This window comes from Mobula birostris, chromosome 27 (genome assembly GCF_030028105.1).
Source record: "Mobula birostris isolate sMobBir1 chromosome 27, sMobBir1.hap1, whole genome shotgun sequence".
NCBI lineage: Eukaryota > Metazoa > Chordata > Chondrichthyes > Myliobatiformes > Myliobatidae > Mobula > Mobula birostris.
The window spans coordinates 8,655,865-8,677,090 of record NC_092396.1 but is presented as its reverse complement, the minus strand read 5'-3'; the positions used below and the strand labels follow the sequence as shown (position 1 = coordinate 8,677,090).

The following is a 21,226-nucleotide window of genomic DNA, read 5'->3' as shown; positions in this document are numbered from 1 at the left end:
TGAGAGAATGTTGTTGAGAGGGATAATAAATTATCCTTGATGTAATGACCTAATTCTCCTCCTATGCCTTATGTTCTAGATATAATAACAAGTTTTAAGGCAGGGGAATGAGGTTGAGAGGGATAATTAATCATGCATGATGGAATGGCCTAATTGTGGTCGTATGTCTTATGGTCTAGATATAATAACCATATTTAAGAGCTATTTAAACAGACACAGGAATGGGCAGAGATACAAACTGTGTGCAGGTAGATGGGAATAGTTTAGAGCTTGGTGCAGACTTTATGTACAGAAGGGCTGTTCCTGTGTTGGACTGTTCTATGTGCTAATACCCAAACAGTTTTAAATTTTCTGGTGAATGTGGCGAGTTTAAAGGAAGCAGGAAATTATATGTGCAATGGACCCCAGCTCCAGCCGCAATCCTGCCCACGTTCCTGAATCCTGGCGTTCTGGACTCACTATTTGCCTCCACGCAGTCAAATGCCAGTTGATGATTATGGACTGTGGTTTTTGGAGGACTCTAGATCAAGGTCTCTTTGGGGGCTTTTGCTATTGTTTGCATGGTGAGAGTGGGGGGGTGTTAATGTTTCTGTTGGTGCAAGTGGGGGGAGGGTCAATGCTTCTATTGCTGTTTGTGCGTGGGGGAAGGGGGGCTTTGGGGTTCTGATAATACTTTCATTCATTCATTTTTTGGGGTTTTGTGGATGTCTGTGAAGAGTAAGAATTTCAGCTTGTATACTGAAATTACTCGATCAAAACTTCTCCATGGACGGCTTCCAGACCGTTCCAGCTGACTGGAAGTGCACTGAGAGCGGTAAGCGTAAAGGAGTTGAGTGCTTACTGTTCTGGTTAACAACAGATGGTGCAATCCGGGTCATATTACGCTCGAGGAACGTGTTTGTAGACCGAATATTGAACTTTTTACTGTGGGACTTCGACCACATTCCACCGAGATTCAATACTGGGCGGCACGGGAGGTCGTTCCGGCCTGTGGCCATCGAACTTGCAGCTCCTCCTGTGGAGGGTCAGACACCCTGAGCCAATAGGCTGGCCCTGGACTTTTTTCCATCTGGCATAGTTTGCATTTTGTTGTTTGATTGTTTGTGGTTTTTGTATTGTTATATTTATGCTCTATTCTTGGTTGGTGCGGCTGTAACAAAACCCAATTTCCCTTGGGATCAATAAAGTACATCTATCTATCTATCTATCTAAATTGAACTATTGCCCCCAAAGTGTTATCTCACCGTAAACATACCATGGAGCAGACTGGTACTGATTGTCCTTGTCCCCAAATTCCTCAGTTACATGGAACGATAAACACTTATAGGCTTTTCGGCCCAACTGGTCCATGCTGAACAAGATTCCCATCTAAGCCGGTCCGATTTGCCCAATTTGGCCCATATTCCTTTAAACCAGAGGTTCCCAACCTGGGCTCCATGGCACAAAAAAGGTTGGGAACTCCTGCTCTAAACCTTTCCTATCTATGTACCTGCCAAGTACCTTTTAAATGTTGTTAATGTGCCTATACCAACCTTTATGAGTCAAGTTAGTTCTGATTCTGCTAACGTGGTTTAAGACCAACCGATACTTATGAAGATTGTCTTCCATTTTTCTATGTTTACTCTCCTTGTTCTCTCCTCTTTCTTGCAGGAAAAATATTTTTCTCATTGTAAAGTAGCGAATAGTAGAGTTTCCCAACACTGAGTGGAGAAATAAAGATAATAACCAGTGATATTTCCAAAGCAAAACTACTTGAAATGTGTTTATTTATCTCAGTGTGGTACGAAACACTGTCAGACCAAAGTCAGGGGACAAAGGGAAACTTATCACCTTTTAATCACTCAAAGAAATGCAGTCTTAACATTTAGCAAAAATCACGCCAAATAATAGGCTTCACATTTTCCATTTTCACGCCCTTATGTTGAGGAGATTTTCTTATAAACCTGTCTGCACACCTGGTTTTCACAGTAGAGCTCCTAGAAAGAAAGAAATTATGTACACTAATACTTATTTATTTAGAGACACAGCACGGTAACAGGCCCAGCAAACCCACACAGTCCAGTTGAACCCACCTGACCAAAACACTTACTAACTTTTAGGTCTGAATAACTTTCAATATAGTGGTCTCCAAATTGCATTGCTAATTATTTTCTTGCATTGATCCTGTCTGACGTGAGGTGTTACTAGCATTTTCTATTTCCTTTACTTTTCAATACATGTAGTTCTAGTTAAAGAATCCAACCCCAGGATGATGCTGCTACTAAACAACCTTGTCATTGGTTTTATTTAGTGATACGGCACGATAACAGGCTCCTCTGGGACAATGAGCCCACATCACCCGATTACACCCATGTGACCAATTAACTCACTAACCTGTATGTCTTTGGACTGTGGGAGGAAACCAGAGCACCCAGAGGAAACCCATGCGGTCACGGGCAGAACGTACAAACTCCTTACAGACAGTGGCGGGAATTGAACCCGGGCCGCTGGCACTGTAATAGCATTACGCTAACTGCTACATTACCACGTCAACTCTAATGTTTCAAGCCGTATTGTCAATACTCAGCAGCAAAGATTGTGAGACACATTATTGTAACACTTACCATCAACACCTCAAAGTCAAAACATAGGAGATTAGTGGGCAAAATTAGAGCACACTGTATTGGGGGTAGGGTACTGACATGGATCGTAAATTGGTTGGCAGACAGGAAACAAAGAGTAGGGATTAACGGGTCCCTTTCAGAATGGCAGGCAGTGACCAGTGGGGTACCGCAAGGCTCGGTGCTGGGTCTGCAGCTATTTACAATATACATTAATGATTTAGATGAAGGGATTAAAAGTAACATTAGCAAATTTGCAGATGACACAAAGCTGGGTGGCAGTGTGAAATGTGCGGAGGATGTTGAGATAATGCAGGATGACTTGAACAGGTTGGGTGAGTGGGCAGATGCATGGCAAATGCAGTTTAACATGGATAAATGTGAGGTTATCCACTTTGGTGGCAAGAACAGGAAGGCAGGTTACTACTTGAATGGTGTCAAGTTAGGAAAAGGGGAAGTACAACGAGATCTTGGTGTTCTTGTTCATCAGTCACTGAAAGTAAGTACACAGGTACAGCAGGCAGTGAAGAAAACTAATGGCATGTGGGCCTTCATAACAAGGGGAGTTGAGTATAGGAGCAAAGAGGTCCTTCTGCAGTTGTACAGGGCCCTGGTGAGACCATACCTGGAGTATTGTGTACAGTTTTGGTCTCCAAATTTGAGGAAGGACATTCTTGCTATTGAGGGAGTGCAGCGAAGGTTCACAAGTTTAATTTCTGGGATGACAGGACTGTCATATGTTGATAGATTGGAGCGACTTGGCTTGTATATACTGGAATTTAGAAGGATGAGAGGGGATCTGATTGAAACATATAAGACTATTAAGGGATTGGACACGCTAAAGGGAGGAAACATGTTCCCGATGTTGGGGGAGTCCAGAACCAGAGGCCACAATTTCAGAATAAGGGGTAGGCCATTTAGGACGGAGTTGAGGAAAAACTTTTTCACCCAGGGAGTTGTGGATCTGTGGAATGCTCTGCCTCAGAAGACAGTGGAGGCCAATTCTCTGGTTAGGTTAGGATTAATTGGGGTTGCAGGTCTGCTGGGTTGGCATGGTTTGAAGGGCCAGAAGGGCCAACTCCGCGCTTTATCGCTAAATAAATAAATATTCACTAACCTATCTAAGAGTTAAATTCTGCTATGCTGTCTGCCTCTACCACCAGCCCTGGCAGTGCACGCCAAACCCCAACCATTTGCTGCTTAGAAAAACCCGCCTCGCACATCCCCCTTGGTACTTTCCCCCGCTCACCTTAAACAGATGTTCTCTAGTACTAGACATTTAGACCATAAGACCACGAGACACAGGAGCAGAATTAGGCCATTCAGCCCATCGAGTCTGCTCTCCCATTCTATCATGTCTGATTTATTCCCGTTCTCCTGCATTCTCCCCGTAACCTTTCATGCCTTGACTAAACAACATCAGCCTTAGGTGCGCCCAGTGACCTGGCCTCCGCAGCCGCCTGTGGCAATGAATTCCACAAATTCACCATCCTCTGGCTGAAGAAATTCTTCCTCATCTCTGTTCTCAAAACTTGTTTCTCAAAACTAGGTTTTTAAAACTTGCAGAGAGATTTAGGACAGTTAGAAGAGTGGGCAGAAGGATGGCAGATGGAGTTTAATGCTGAAAAATGTGAGGTGCTACATTTTGGTACAACTAATCAAAATAGGACATACATGGTAAATGGTAGGGCATTAAAGAATGCTTTAGGACAGAGAGATCTTGGAATAATGGTGCATAGCTCCCTGAAGATGGAATCTCATGTGGATAGGGTGGTGAAGAAAGCTTTTGGTTTGCTGGCCTTTATTAATCAGTGTACTGAGTATAGGAGTTGGGATGTAATGTTGAAATTGTATAAGGCATTGGTAAGGCCAAATCTGGAGTATTCTGTACAGTTCTGGTCACCGAATTATAGGAAGGATGTCAATAAAATTGAGAGAGTACAGAGGAGGTTTACTAAAACGTTGCCTGGGTTTCATCTCCTAAGTTACAGAGAAAGGTTGAACAAGTTAGGTCTTTATTCTTTGGAGTGTAGAAGGTTGAGGGGAGACTTGATAGAGGTGTTTAAAATTATGAGGGGAATTGATAGAGTTGATGTGGTTAGACTTTTTCCATTGAGAGTGGAGAAGATTCAAACAAGAGGGCATGGGTTGAGAATTAGAGGACAAAAGTTTAGGGGTAACATGAGGGGGAACTTCTTTACTCAGAGAGTGGTAGCTGTGTGGAATGATCTTCCAGCAGAAGTGGTTGAGGCAGGTTCGATGTTGTCATTTAAAGTTAAATTGGATAGATATATGGACAGGAAAGGAATGGAGGGTTATGGGCTGAGTGCAGGTTGGTGGGAATAGGGTAGGGTAAGAGCTTGGCACGGACTAGAAGGGCCGAGATGGCCTGTTTCCGTGCTATAATTGTTATATGGTTATATATGGTTCTAAATGAATGACCCTCTATTCTAAGGCTGTGTCCTCTGGTCCTAGACTCCCCGACCAAAGGGAACATCCTCTGCACGTCCACTCTATGTCAGCCTTTCAACAGTTCAATCCTGGGAAAAATGATAGTGCTGCCTGTTCTCTCTATGCCCCACATAATTTTACCAGCCGCTGTCTATTTAGAGGAAACAGCCCCATCTTGTCCAACCTCTCCTCATAGTACATGTCCTCCAAACCAGACTGCAATGTGATAAACCTTCTCTGCGCCCTCTCCAAGGCCCCCACCTCCTTCACATTCATTTTGAGTGTCTGGAATGTGGGTGTGAAGAAAGAGGTGTTTGAAAACTGTATGCAATTCAAAGGAAGAGCTGTAGATACATTGTAACAATGGAATTGTCCTGCTGTTGCCTTTGATCTTCAGCATATAAAAGTGTCATGTAATATTGGGTCGAGCAGGCCTCTTCTTCCAGGAGTGTCTCAAAATGATGCCTGTTGCTTGTTCTTGCTGAATAGAACACTTCTATACCCTCTAGTTTCAGTGTCCCTGGTAACTTTGTTCATGTCACAAGAAAGGCAAGCATACCATATTTGAGCAGCATATCTAAGAAAGGATTTGCTGGCATTGGAGAGGGTCTAGTTGAGCTTTGCGTGAAACGATGCTGGGAAAGAAAGGGTTAATGTATGAGGAGCACTTGCTGGTTCTGGGCCTCCATGGAGTTTAGAGGGGGGGTTCTCATTGAAACCAATCGAATATTGAAAAGCCTAGATAGAGCAGACATGAAGAAATATGTAAGATTTTTAATACAGATGGACAATAGAGCAAATGGCTCTCAGTTAAGTGTGGCGATAGAGCACAAAATCAGTATTAATTATGCTGGAACATTTCTAATTCCTGCTGTGTTTATAAGACATTATTTGGAGAGAATTATCTCAGAATCATTGTGTGACTGTAGGTTCATGAGTAAATTTAATAGGATCCCTTAAATCTTTGTTTTCTGTTAATCAGCCAGTGTACTTCAGGATATAAATGTTGCTGAAGTTAGTAGAAAGTTTTACTAGGTGGCACACTAACACAGCAGTTAGCATAACACCTTTACGGTGCCAGCATCGCTGGTTTAATTCTGCCACTGTCTGTAAGGAGTCTGTGGCCACAAGGGTGCTCCAGTTTCCTCCTGCGTTTCTTCAGAACAGAGATAAGGAGGAATTTCCTCAGCCAGAGGGTGAGGAATCTGTGGAATTCGCTGCCACTGACAGCTGTGGAGGCCAAGTCACTGGGTGTATTTAAGGCAGAGTTTGATGGATTCTTGATTAGTCAGGGCATCAAAGGTTATGGGGAGAAGGCAAGAGAATGGGGTTGAGAGGGATAATAAATCAGCTGTGGTGGAATGGCAGAGTGAACTTGAGGGTCAAATGGGTTAATTCAACTCCTATGTCTTATAGTCTTATGCTCTTATTCCAAATATGTGTACGGGTTCATAGGTTAATTGGACACAAGGCTGTAAATTGGCTGCATGGGCTTGTTGGGGAGGAAGAGCCTGTCACTGTTTGGTACCTCACTGAAAGGAGCAAACCTGACAAATTTATAGAGACGATGGTAGGAGCAATTACAGGCAGGGTGTTTGCATCTCAGTATCTTCTCTGGCTTAAAAATCAAACAAGATTGAAAACCTTTCCTTAATCAGAGTGTCAGCCAAAGAAATGGATTTGGGATGGGTTTAATCTTGATTCACAACTACTAGAGCAAAGGAAAGCAATTTAATTAAATATGCAGCCTATCTAAAGAGTGAGGAAAGCAAACAAAAAAAAATCTCCTGATACAATCCAGTTAATTTATACTGAAAAAATAAAGTTCAAAGTAAGTTTATTATCAACATATGTATACCATATGTATAGTAGGTTAATTAGTCATTGTAGGTTATGCCATGATTAGGCTAGGATTAAATAGGGGTATTGCTGAGAATCGCAGCTCAAAGGGCTGGAAGGATCTCTTCCACGGTGTATCTCAACAAATAAAAATATATAAACTTGAGATTCATTTTCTTGCAGGCACCCACAGGAAAATAAGAAAATACAATAGAATCCATGAAAAACAATGCATAACAAAGACAGAGTCTCTGAAAGTACATAAGTCTACAGGCTGACGTGTCTGTTCGGCGCTGATGTGACTGAAGCCATCCACACCGGTCCATGATGGAGCCTGATGGTTGTAGGGCAACAGCTGTTCCTGAATCTGGTGGCACGGGACACAAGACTCGTTTGAAGTAATCCTCAAATACAACTTCTATACTCTGTGTAAAATCAGTGATCCCCAGATAATTATCCATTGATCCCCATTCTGTTCGGAAACAATCTTGGCCATTGTAGGCAATTTTTTTCTACTTTTATCGCAAAATAGTATATTGACTGGTTGTATCACAGCCTGATATAGAAACGCCAATTCCTTTTGAATGGAAAATTCTACAAAAGGTAGTGGATACAGCCCAGTCCATCACGGGTATAGCTCTCTCAACCATTGAGCACATCAACCTGAAACGCTGTCACAGAGAAACAGCATCCATCATCGCAGACCCCCACCGCCCAGGACGTGCTCTCTTCGTGCTACTGTCATCAGAAAGAAGGTACAAGAGTCTCAGGACCTGCACCACCAGGTTCAGGAACAGTTATTACCCCTAGCCATCAGGCTCTTGAACTAAAGGGGATAACTTCACTCAACTTTACTTGCCCCATTGAAATGCTCCCACAACCAATGAACTCACTTTCAAGGACTCTTCATCTCATGTTCTCAAAATTTATTGATTACTTATTAATTATTATTATTTCTTTCCTTTTGTATTTGCACAGTTTGTTGTCAACTGAGTGAATGCCCCATTTGGTATGGTCTATCATTGATTCTGTTATGATTATTACTCTGTGGATTTATTGAGCATGCCCACAAAAAAATGAACCTCAGGGCTGTATAGGGGTTGTATATATGTACTTTGATAATAAATTTACTTTGAACTTTGACTTTACTTCTCTGACCATTGTTGAACCTCATTAGCCAACGCTGAGTTCCTACCTTGCATTTGCGATTGTCTAAACATTTTACGTCTTCATCAAATTCTTCTCCCACAGTAAACTGGACTTCGTAGTTCCTGAAGGTGCTGTTTGTTTTGATAACGAATGAGTTGCCGTTCTGCTCAATAACCTTCTCTGGTTTCAGCAGAGTTGCAATCTTACGAGTAGGAAAGTCAATATCTGTCAAAGGAATATTAAGCCTTAATATCAATAATGTCCACTTTCAGAACACTGAAACAAAGTAAACTTTCATAAATGTTATTTGCTTACTCTTTATTGTTTGCATGATTTGTTATTTTCTTTGCACATTGGGTGTTTGATGGTCATCCTTTTTAATGGGTTCTATTGGGTTTCTTTGTTTTATGGCTGTCTGTAAGGAGATGAATCTTAAGGTTGTATATATTATATGTACTTTGGTAATAAATGAACTTTGAACTTAGAGAAAATGAAAGTGACTACAGATGCTAGAATGTGGAACAAAAAATCCAAACTGCTGAAAGAACTCAGCAGGTCAGTCAGCATCTACAGAGGCAAAAAGGTGTAAATTGATGTTTCAAGTCAAGAAACTGTATCAAGACTGAGAAGGGGCAAACTGAGGAAGCAAATTTAATTCACTTTCTGCTCCCCCAAAATCTGCAGTTGTTCATTAATTGTAGACATCAAGTGAGGACGGGAAGAGCAGTATAAAATTATGGCAGTGCTGAAGGCCAGTCATCCTATTGTGTCCCTACTGGCTAAGGGTTAATCCACCCAGCTCACTCTGGGGTTTTAACCCTATGGGTTATGTATCTTCAAGTGATCATCTAGCTGTGAGCTACAACTCCTGTCAGGCAGTCAACTCCAAAACCCTACGATTTGTTGAATAAAATAACTATTTTCTCAACTTCAATGTTCATATTTTGATGTAAATGTATTATCAAAGTACATAAATGTCACCATATGCTGCCCTGAAGTTCATTTTCTTGCAGGCACCCACAGTAGAAATAAAACAGAATCAATGAAAAACTACACACTAAGACTGACAAACAACCAATGTACCAATCAGTGTCTAATGTACTACTGATCTTTGACTTCTCCGTCAATTTCTAACCTCTGCTCCCTAGAAAATCTCTTCTAGGGCTCTCACAATTTTACAGAGTTAAATATAATCTTTCTTTTACAAAAGAAACCAACCCCAGCCTTGCTAGTCAAACGTACTTTACTGCTGTCCTAGTAGTAACCCAGTTAATCTCCACCTCACTCTCCCTCATGCAACCATATCTCTTCTGCAGTGTAGCCTCTGAAACCCTGCACAATATTCTAATACCAATGTTTCATATAGTTTGAAGACAGCCTTCCTGCTCTTGTGTTCCATGCTTTGGTAAATAGAGGCATATATTCTCTGAGTTACACACACAATACAGACAAAATGCTGAGGGAACACAGCAGGTCAGACAGCATCTATGGAGGAGAAAAACAGCTAACGGTTGGGCGGAGACCCTTCTTCATGAGTCCTGATAATAAACCTGATTCTGATTAGATAAAGATTATAAGCAAGGATAGAAAGGTTAAATGACAAGGAAAAAAAAATAACAATTCTACACTTTAATCTGACTGGTGAATATACTGCGGACCAATGTCATCTACATCTGCAATACATGGGCAATGTTTGCATTTACAATTGCGGAAGAAAATTATAAAGTTAAGATTAATTTTCAATTAAATGTTGTTGTGAAGCTTGACTAGCTAGAGATTGCTCAAGACCTGGGTCATGAGGGTGACAGGATAAGAGGTAGACACTGCCTTGCTTGTGCGAGCTAACAATAACCAGACATAGATCATGCCAACAGTGAAGTATTGTTAACCTTTATCTGAGATTGTCTAGCAAGTAGCAAATAGAGGAACTATCTGTAGACACATATCTCTAATTTTGTGCATTGTTCAGGAAGTTAGTAAACTTGCTTATAGGTAACAAGTGCTTTAGAAATTGCTGACCAAGTATATCTAGCTGTTGGCTATTGCCCAAAATTTAATGTATACATTTAAGATGTAACCCAAAATTGTCAGAGTTGTAAGACATTGGCTCCCCATGATCACGCAATGAAAGGGGTAACTGCATACCAAGGTCCGTGCCTTTATTTCTGTTCCCTAACAGAGTAAAGTCTCTCACAGTGATTGGTGACAAAATTCTTTTACAGTAAATCAGAGTAAATTCTTCAACGACAATGCATTCAGAGGTTGAGTTCCAAGCCATTATTCAAAAGTTCAAAGTTCAAAGTGAGTTTATTATCAAAATACATATATATCACCGTGTACAACCCTGAGATTCTTTCCTTGCAGGCATATTCAGTAAATCCAAGAACCGTAATATAATCAATGAAAGACCACACCCAACAGGACAGACAAACAACCAATGTACAAAAAGCAGCAATCTGTGCAAATACAAAAGGGAGAAAAAAATAAATAAGTAATAAAAATATTAAGAATGTGAGATAAAGAGTGCTTGAAAATGAGTCCATAGGTCGTGGGAACAGTTCATTGATGGGGCAAGTGAGGTTGAGTGAAGTTATCCCCACTGGTTCGAGAGCCTAATGATTGAGGGGTAATAACTGTTCATGAACCTGGTGGTGTGGGTCCTGAGGCTCCTGTGACTTCTTCCTGATGGCAGCAGTGAAAAGCCAGCACAGCAACGCTGTCCCTGATGATGGAGGCTGCTTTCCTGCAACGATGCTCCGTGTAGATGTGCTCGATGGTGGGGAGGTCTTTACCCGTGATGGACTGGGCCACATCCATTGATTTTTGTAGGATTTTCTGTTTCTATATCAGGCTGTGATGCAACGTCTAAACAGAAATTTGCCTGGTGAACAACTTGTGTTACCTATTTGTAGGGTTGTTCACCGAGCCTGGAGGTCAGTTCGCAAGCGTTTCGTCTCCCGTCGAGGCGATATCATCAGTGCGCAATTGAGTGTAGGTTCTGCTGAGTGCTCGCATTTATATTGGTCTGACTCGCTGTCCTGATTAGTTGGCTGTCACGCCGGCCACTAGTCTCTGCTGGGTCCTGGGCAACTGGATAGCTGAGTGATCTCTGCTGGCCCACACCCCTGGTTCTCGGTCATTTCGAGTGTTGGTTCCTTGGGTGTCTGTGGCTCACATCTTGGCCCCAATTCCGTGGACACATAGGTTTGTAAATTGCCTCCAGTTCAATATACCTGTGAATAGAGTCTTCCATTGAGAACTAAGCTTCTAAGAATTATCTTGATTTCTTGTTTTGTACTTCTGCCTGGATTTTTGTAGTTCTGTTCATCCTGTTCGGGTCTGATCGCTGTATCTGGCATCCTGGGAGTAAGCCATGTCTCAGTAAAGCAGAGAACACAACAGTTCCTCATTCCCCTCTGCTACAACAACCTTGCCCTCAGTTCCTCAGTCTTGTTCTCCAGCGACTGCACATTTGCTAACAAGATGCTGTGGGGGGGGGGGGTGGTCACATTCCTCTGTGTTTCAGCCTGGCTGGGAGTCTCTCCTTCCTGCCTTGCTTCCAGCCATGGTGATGAACCTTCGTCTGCTTAAAGGTGCCATACCTGCTTGCTTGAGAGTTAAGTTCGCCAAGTCCGATAGAAGATCATGAAATCTGCAGTTCAATAAATTGGTTGCTTAAAGGGAAATTACAGGCAGATTGCAAAGAGAGTAATTCAAAAGAAGTATATTTAGAAGTTTTGTAAGCAGCCTGCAGAACGTCACCATGGTTCACCAGTGCCACCTTGACAGCTTCTGAACCATTTCATATCGGCTGCGAGAATGTGACAAGTGTGCATGCAGCTGATTCATCGTGCGGTTAATCGGTTAACCTCCTCTGCAGGGAGGGCTCTTTCTATTTGCACAGGATTTTGAGTGTTCATGTTTTTTGTGCCAGCAGGCCTGCCTTGTCACACCTGCACTGTAAGTTGCCCTGTATGTACCATAGCTAGCATAAATCAGAAAAAAAGCATAATTGTACTACCCCATTGTTGTTCCTGTTCCCAGCATATGTAACATATTGTCAACACATTCACTCAACGTGTGAGAGGATAGGTTTTACATTCGACATTCAGAAAGGCACCACAATAGTGTAGTAGTTAGTGCAGCTCGGCTCCTTAATGTTGTCATAGCCGGGGCAAGTAGTGGGGATAAGCTCCCAATACCTACTAAATGCTCCCAATGGTGTGCATCTCAAATGGACTCTGACAACAAAGTCCAGCCTTCACGTGTGACTTTACTACTAAGCCCAGAAGAACTCTTTCTACTGAAAGGAGAAGGGGAAAAGGTGGGTTACTGGTGCCTTAAAACCAGTCGCTTCAGGCAGACGGGGCCCATCAGCCGTGGTTGGCAGCTCATCTAGGTGAAGGAAAACTCTGATCTCAAACTTGCGCCGCCTTGCGGCTATACCCACTGATGGGGAAGGCTTCGGGAGTAAACCCCGAGGGAAAATCCCGAGCCGGAGTCCCTAAGGCTGGAGTCCTACATTGAGTTCAATGCTGAATGGCAATGCCCGTGATGCCACCGGTGCCAAATTGTATCAGTCCCTGCTGTTTTTTTGGATTTATCAGCTACAAGGAGAGGGGGAAGCCTGCTGGATAGGTAATATTTTGTTACTCCATATCATACTGCCCTAGCTTGCATACAGCTGTGGAATTCATTGTTACTGACGGCTACGGAGGCCATGCCATTGGATATATTTAAAGTGGAGGTTGGTAGGTTCTTAATTAGTAAGGGTGTCAAAGGTTACAGAGAGAAGGCAGGAGAATGGGGTTGAGAGGGACAATAAATCAGCCATGGTGGAATGGCAGAGCAGATTCAATGGTCTGAAGGGCCGAATTCTGCTCCCAAGTCTTAAGATCTAATTGAAACAAGTTATCTTCTGTCAGAAAGGACTGGTTGAGAAGATGGATCTGGATTCTTAAACACTGAAGCTTGGGTTATACATTTAAATTCTCCAGAGTATCACTGAAGCCGCTATTCGTCACACCAGCCATGTCCAATTAAGATAAAAGAAAAGATCGTAAGTGGGAAAGATTCCTGTCTATTCCTGTCCTTCACCTGAAGGCTCTTTGTAGCAAGCTAGCTGCATCTTACACGATATATCCAAGGAACTCAATGAGCGCCCTCTCTGGTCTCCCAATGGCTCAGAGTCACAAGCTTTGCTTTCTCACTAAAAACCAGAGGAATGACTTAGACCCTACATACAAGTTTGTACATGAATCAGAACGCCAACAGAGCATCCGATGTAATTCTTAAAGATATCACCTTTAGGAAGTAATTGGACACAGGTAGAACTTGGGCAGTATTGGTGAATACAGATCAAACTCACCCAATTCCTTGTGAGTCTGTCGCAAATGCAAATGAGACATTCGTTTAAGTATTCAGCGAGCAATGCACACAAAACACTGAGGAACTCAGCAGTTCAGGCAGCATTTATGGAAATCAATGAACAGTCAATGTTCCTGCCCAAGGACCTTCATCAGCACCCTTCTTCATTTATAGAATGTGTCTTCACTGACAAGTCCACAAATTCACTGCTGATGGATTTGAGAGATTAGTCCTCTCCCACATTAAAGTCACTATTCCTGCTACACTGGACTCACACCAGTTTGCCTATAAAGCAAACAGGTCCGCGGAGGATGCCGTCTCATTAGCTCTTCACACTGTCCTGATGCACCTGGAGGGAAATGGCACATACGTGAGGATGTTGTTTGTTGATTATAGCTCTGCTTTTAATACTGTCATCTCCAGCAAGCTCATCTCCAAACTCCACCAGCTAGGCCTCATCTCATCACCCTGCAACTGGGTCCTGAATTTCTTGTCAGAGCATTCACAGGCAGTGAGACTGGGCCCTCACCTGTCCTCCACTACTATCCTGAACACTGGTACACCACAAGGTTGTGTATTGAGTCCCATACTCTACTCCCTCTTCATTTACGACTGTGTACCTGCATTTAACACCAATACCATCATCAAAGTCGCAGACAACACAACGGTGATTGGGTTGATCTCCAACAGAGATGAATCAGCGTACAGAGCCGAGGTACAGAACTGAGGTACAGAACTCAGTGAGCTGGTGCTCAGAGAACAACCTGTCTCTTAATACAGCAAAGACTAAGGAGCTAATTATCAATTTTGGAAAGTCACGGGATGACGAGTACGCTCCAGTCTACATTAACGGAGTCATAGTGGAGAGAGTGTCCAGTTTCAGGTTTCTGGGAATACATATCTCAGAAGACCTTACATGGTCCACTAACACCACTACAATAGTTAAGCACAGCAACGCTTGTTTTTCCTCAGGACGCTGAAGAAAGCTGGTCTACCTGAACAGATGCTGCTGACCTTTTACCGCTGCACCATAGAGAGCATCTTAACATACTGCATCTCTGTGTGGTATCTCAGTTGTACAGCAGCTGGTAGGAAAGCACTTCAGCAGGTCGTCTCTAGCGCACAGAACACAGAGCACAGGACACAGCTCCCAGCCCTGGAGGACACCTACAGCTCTCGCTGCCTAAGGAAAGCTACAAGCATCTGTAAGGACAATACACACCCATGCAATCATCTGTTTGAACTTCTTCCATCTGGCAGACGTTATAAGATTTTCTATGCTCGCACTTCCAGAATGAAAAATAGCTTCTTCCCCAGAGTTATAATTGCTCTGAACCAATCAATCAAGCATCATCCATAAATTTGTTATATTGCTACTTTAATACTGGTTTTATGGCCGTCATGCATCTGAGTTGTGCTTTTGTACTGCTGGACATTGCTTGTACTGGCTGGTTACTTGATTTTATTTATTGTTTATTTATTTTATTTGTTGTTTTATAGTATTGAGTATAGGAGTTGAAAACTCATTTTCGCTGTATTGGTGCATGACAAATTGTACTATGCAATGACAATAAAAATATTTCATTTCATTTGATCCACAATTAATCCTGAACAGCTCAAACAATCAGTTTCGTACATTCTCCCTGTGAGCACATGGGTTTCCTCTGGGTACTGCAGTTTCCTCCCACGTTCCAAAGACGTATGGGCTGGGGTTAGTAAGTCGTGGACAGTAGGCGTGCTATGTTGGTGCTGGATGCATGGAGACACTTTAACAAAAGTTAAGAGCAGTTAAGAGTCACAAATCAGGTAGATGGCAGATTTCCTCACTGAAGGATATTAGTCCCTCCGTACCTGGGTTAAGTCGTTACCGGCGCTCGCCGTGACAGAGTCTACTGTCTATCCGCACCTGGGTTGGATCGTTACCACTGCTCACCGAAACAAAGTCTGCCATTCCCCCTGCACCCAGGTTCAGTCCTGCCAGCGACCACCGTGTCAGATTTATTTAATTTCCTGAAGTGTCGCAGTGGGATTTGAATGTGTATCTTTCGATCATTAGTTAAGCAGTGTGGTTACTAGTCCAGTGACTTAACCATTAAACTAGTGTACTCATTATCCCACTGTGTAGACAAAATAGGTTCGAATGTTGTATTCGTCATTTCTCTTGAGTTAATGAATAAAATTTTAAAATGCCTATCCTTGGAAATTCTTCATACACATTCCTTTATAGTAAACTGCTGAACATGCCTTGATTTTATTCTATTTGCCAGACTGATATTAAGAAGATAAAATAGAAAAAAAGGTACTAAAAACTTCCAGCCTCCAGACTCATTCCATGACAACAGGTGGTCTTTAGGAAATCGGCAACTCGATCAGCATCTGTGGGAGGAAAGGAACTGTCGATGTTTCATCTCGGGAACCCGGCATCAGGACTGAATTGTCCACAATTCCTTTCCCTCCACGGAAGCTGCTCAGCACCCTGAGTTCCCTCAGCGAACTGTTTGTTGTTCCAGATTCTAGCATTTCTTGCCTCAAAATAAAAAGGCATTCGGAAAAGTATATGGATCAGAGTGATTATGAGGGTCATGGGTCAAGCGTGACCCATGACGTCACGGCTCATTACTTTATTGTACGTACATGGAAACATACAGTGAAATGGTTCGTTTTGCGTTAACAAACAGCACAACGTAAGGATGCTCTGGGGGGCAGCCCACAAGTGTCACCACACACTCCAGCACATGACATAGCACGCCCACAAAGCTCGGCAGAACAACACAGAACACAGCAAGCCGCAAAGCAACAACAGCAAAACAAGCCCCACTCCTCCCTCCCACACAGGCAATCCTCCAAACCCCAAGAAAGGCCCTCCAGTGGACTAGTGGACTTGCGTCCAATGGGGCTTTGACTTCCCCAGTGGACTTCAGATTTGTAGGCCCAGAGCTTCGGCTATCGAGTTTCAACTTCCAGACTTCCAATTGACCTTCAGGCTTTGATCTTTGGTATCAGCAAAGGGGACTAGATTTGCTGGCACCCGGAATGAGTTGTGCCAAAGGGCCCATTTTCAGGCTGAATACCACCCTGACACTTATAATCGACATCAGCAGGCAGCAGAGGCTAATAGTGGATCCCCCAAAACACTTAACACACTAACCCAGTGCTTGCAAGTAAGCGTCGAGATTTTCATTGAGAATCAGTTTCCAGGTACCGCTGAAGTCCGCTGGCATCGTGCAAGTCAAGTGATAAGCTGAAAAATGGAACTAAATGCTGAAGGAGCCCAGAACGTAAAAGCTTGCCGAACACCGGACGGCCGGTAAGCCCAGAATGCAAAGGTGGTTCCAGACTGACCTTGAGTACTAGGTACACAGAAACTGACAGCAGGATTTCAAATTAAAATTCACTTTAGGCAGACTGCAAACTTGCATCATCCTTAACTATGTCCACAGAAATAACGTCAACAAAACATTATTAAAACAAGTTCTGCTTGAAAAAGCAAACGTGAAGCAGTAACTAAATAGCTAAAGAGAATGTTGAAATTGCAGGGTATTGATTTTCAGAAGGTGCTTGCCGAGGTGTCATTAGTAGTCTGGTCGAATAATTATAAAACCAAGAGGTTCTGCAGATGCTGGAAATCCGCACAAAATGTTGAGGCTGCATCTATTGAGAGGAATAAAGAGTCGACGTTTCGGGCTGAGACCTTCATCGGCACCGGAAGAGGAAGGGGGAAGCAGCAAGAAATTGTTGGTGGAATCACTGACATCTTGAATAGGGTCATTGCTAGACTCCATAGTTCAGTGATACATCAGGCTTTGCTATTTCCTATTAATTCAAAAGGAGCTGAGAGGCACCTTGTTGATCAGACGTGACAGAATCTGTGGAATCTCTTGTGTTTATGATGTGCTGCTCCACTGCAAAGTCTCATCAGGGATGCCTACCCTGTAGAAGTTTAAATCTTCTCTTTGATGGGAGTTCAATGAGACCCTATCTTACTGCTCCCCCTCTGTGATCTATGCTGCCTGGCACTTGAACTAACCATTCCTGCCTCTGAGCCATCCAAGTCTCTGTAATGGCCACAATATCATAGCTCCAAGTACTGATCCACGCTCTAAGCTCATCCGCTTTGTTCATAATACTCCTTGCATTAAAATAGACACATCTCAAACCATCGGTCTGAGTGCATCCCTTCTCTGTCACCTGCCTATCCTCCCTTTTGCACTGTCTCCAAACTTCCTCTATTTGTGAGCCAGCCTCCCTGTCCTCCGTCACTTCAGTTCGGTTCCCACCCTCCCCCCCTCAGCAATTCTAGTTTAAAATCTCTCCAATAGCCTTAGCAAACCTTTCCGCCAGGATATTGGTCCCCCTCAGATTCAAGTGCTATCCGTCCTTTTTGTACAGGTCACACCTGCCCCAAAAGAGGTCTCAATGATCCAGAAATCTGAATCCCTGCCCCCTGCTCCAATCCCTCAGCCACACATTTATCCTCCACCTCATTCTATTCCTATACTCACTGTCACGTGGCACAGGCAGTAATCCCAAGATTACTACCTTTGAGGTCCTGCTACTCAACTTCCTTTCTAACTCCATGTAGAATGTTTTCAGGACCTCCTCCCTTTTCCTACCCATGTCGTTGGTACCAATATGTACCACAACCTCTGGCTGTTCTCCTTCCCACTTCAGATTATCGTGGACGCAATCAGAAACATCCCAGACCCTAGCACCTGGGGGGCAAACTACCATCCGAGTTTCTTTCCTGCATCCACAGAATCGCCTGTCTGACCCCCTAACTACAGAGTCCCCTGTCACTGCTGCCATCCTCTTCCTTTCCCTACCCTTCTGAGCCACAGGGCCAGACTCTGTGCCAGAGGCACGGCCACTGTTGCTTCCCCCAGATAGGCTGTTCCCCCCCCCCAACAGTACTCAAACAGGAGTACTTATTGTTAAGGGGGACAGTCACAGGGGTACTCTGTCATATCTGACTCCTGCCCTTCCCTCTCCTGACTGTTACCCACCTATTGGTCTCCCGAGGCCCCGGTGTGATCACCTGCCTATAACTCCTATCTATCACTTCCTCACTCTCCCTGACCAGACGAAGGTCATCGAGCTGCATCTCCAGTTCCCTAACGTGGTCCCTAAGGAGCTGCAGCTCGACGCACCTGGCGCAGATGTGGCCGTCCGGGAGGCTGGGAGTCTGACACCGAGCACAGAACATCGGCCTCACACACATGCTTCCTGTCTGTATTCTACACAGGCAACCTACCTGGCCTCGACCCGATAACGCCAAAGCCCCATTGAGCCAAGGGCCTCCTACTCTGTCTACCTCTACTTCATCACCCAATCCTTCGATGCCCACTCTATAAAACTGTCTCCTTTTAACCTCTTCTCACTGTTCTAAATGGCTGACGTCCACGCGCTTGCGCAGCCGTGTCTCGATCTGACAGGAAATGATAAAGTAGTGGTGGTTGGGGTTGTAGAGGGTGGGTTACTGGATGGAGGTGTTGATCAACCTTACTGCTTGTGGAAGGTCAGTAATTTTGAGTCTGGTGGTCCTGGCGTGAGTGCTGAGAGGTGATAGGTTAGGGTTATGGTTAGGTCAGGAGTAAAGGTTTGAGGTTTTGGGCTGTGATTCTTCATCAGGACTGAATCCTGATGCATAAGCCTAAGTTACACTTCTTCAGCTGTTAAACTTTGGAGACCTGTTTGCTTATCAGCTGTTATCAATAGGACACGTCTGATTAGAACCTGAAACTTATTTACTAATACCTTTGACCCAGCTGATATATCTAATGGATGACATGGACTTAACATGGATCAGGTCACTAATTAACTTGATCTCTTTAGGCTGAGGGTAAAGTTGACCTGCCATTCAGTGGCCTCAATTGCCACTATGGTCCTATTTGTGTCTTAATCCAGCGATCTGAGCTCAAAACGGAGAGCTAGCACCATTTTCCATAGGGCAGAAGTATCTAATAAGAGGGGAGGCATAACATTACAGTGTTTGGAATAAAGTATACATGGGGATGTGGAAGTTTTTTTTAAAAGAGATTTACAAGTACGCAGCCAGGATTGGAGAGCATGTCTTACAAGGAAAGCTTGAGCGAGCTCGGGCTTTTCTCTCTGGTGCGAAGGAAGATGAGAAATGACTTGATAGAGGTGTGGAAGATGATGAGTGGCATAGATCTAGTGGACAGCCAGCACCTTTCTCCTCAGGCAGAAATAGCTAATATAAAATTTTAGCATGATTTGAGGAAAGTGTAGTAGGAACAGCAGAGATAATTTTCCTCACAGAGTAGTGAATGCATGGATCGCCCTGTCAGGTGTGGTGGTGGAGGCAGATACATTATTATATAGATTTATTGAGTATGCCCACAAGACAATGAATCTCAGGGTTGTATATGGTGATATTTATATAATTTGATAATAAATTTACTTTGAACTTCAGAGGCAGATACACGAGGAACAACACAACAGCCAATGTCGATACCCAGGACATACAGTTGTCCAATATTCTAGACTGCCCTTGCTCCTAGATTTCGGAGTCATACACTATTCCCAGCTTCTCCTTCCTCTTCAGAAGAAGGAATGAAAGTGTAGAATGTTTCCTAAATGGGGAGAAAATTCAGAAATCAGGGCCCAGAGGTTCCTCGCGCAGGAATCCCTAAAGGCTAATTTGCAGGATTAATCAGTGGTAAGGAAGGCAAATACAATGTTAGTATTCATTTCCAGAGGACTAGAATACAAAAGTAAGGATGTAATGCTGAGGCTTTATAAGGCATTGATCAGATCACACTTGGTATATGGGTTTTGGCCCCCTTATCTCAGAAAAGATGTGTGGGCATTGGAGAGGGGCCAGAGCAGCTTCATGAGAATCATTCCGGGAATAAAAAGGGTTAACGTACAAGGACCTTTTGGGGGCTCTGGATGGCCTAGACTGGATGTGGAGGGGATGCTTCCTCTTGTGGGGGAGTCTAGGACCAGAGGGCACAGTCTTTGACTAGAAGGACGTACATTTAGAACGGAGATGAGGAGGAATGTTTTCAGACAGAGAGTGGAGAATCCGTGGAATTCGTTGCCACAGGCGGCTGTGGAGGCCAAGTCATTGAGGATATTTAAAGCACAGGTTAATACATTCTTGATTAGTAAGAGTGTGAAAGGTTACAAGGAGAAGGCAGATGAATGGAGTTGAGAGGGAAAGAAAATCAGCCATGATGGAATGAGGAAGTAGTCTTGAAGAGTGGCCTATTTCTGCTCCTATGTCTTACGGTCTTAAATGTTTTAAAATCAACATAGCTAAGAGGTAAAACCAGGTGCAGTGCTGAGGAGCGGTGGCAATACTTGACAGTACCGGAGAGAGGTATACACAGTTTAATGGTGGTGGTCTCTGAAATTATGGCACGGCTAAAATGTGTTTTTTTTCCTGAAATTGGTCATCGCCATTCTAATGTCAATTGCTATAATTTGCTTCATTTCTCACCCTTAATGTAGCAAAAGATCTGAAGATGCTTCACAGGAAGGCAGGTGACACACCAGATGAAGGCTGAAAGCTGTTGGAGGAAAGTTGTATTGAGGAGTCACAGAGCAATATAGCATGGATACAGGCCCTTCGGCCCAACTAGTCCATGCTGACCAAGGTTCCATCCAAACTAGTCCTGTTTGCCTGCATTTGGCCCATAGCCCTCCAAAGCATTCCTACTTGTCCAATTGCCTTTTAAATATTGTTAACGTAGCTGCCTCACCATTTCCTTGGGCAGCTTGTTCCATAGACGGACCACCCTCCTGATGAAAAACTCTGTGCCCTGGGTCCCTATTAAATCCCTCCTCTCTCTACT

At 43.5% G+C, this 21,226-nt stretch overlaps 1 protein-coding gene across 1 annotated transcript; it reads right to left on the bottom strand.

Moving 5' to 3' along the window:
* Positions 1-1,820: 1,820 nt before the first annotated feature.
* rbp7b (retinol binding protein 7b, cellular) lies at positions 1,821-16,708 on the bottom strand. The gene is made up of 3 exons (XM_072244810.1): positions 16,555-16,708; positions 8,086-8,264; positions 1,821-1,976 (listed from the first exon to the last, which is right to left on the bottom strand). Exons 1-3 carry the CDS (start codon positions 16,625-16,627, stop codon positions 1,917-1,919), a joined length of 312 nt encoding a protein of 103 aa, XP_072100911.1. The 5' UTR covers positions 16,628-16,708; the 3' UTR covers positions 1,821-1,916.
* Between the last annotated feature and the right edge of the window lie 4,518 nt (positions 16,709-21,226).

Bases quoted from the DNA above. Each gene is read 5' to 3' on its own strand.
- rbp7b (XM_072244810.1), bottom strand. From the start codon at position 16,627: ATGCCAGCGGACTTCAGCGGTACCTGGAAACTGATTCTCAATGAAAAT. The intron at 8,265-16,554 runs GTTAGTGTGTTA...TTCCTTTGACAG, and splicing joins CGCTTACTTGCAAGCACTGG to ATATTGACTTTCCTACTCGT. The intron at 1,977-8,085 runs GTAGGAACTCAG...CTTTCTTTCTAG, and splicing joins TAGACAATCGCAAATGCAAG to GAGCTCTACTGTGAAAACCA.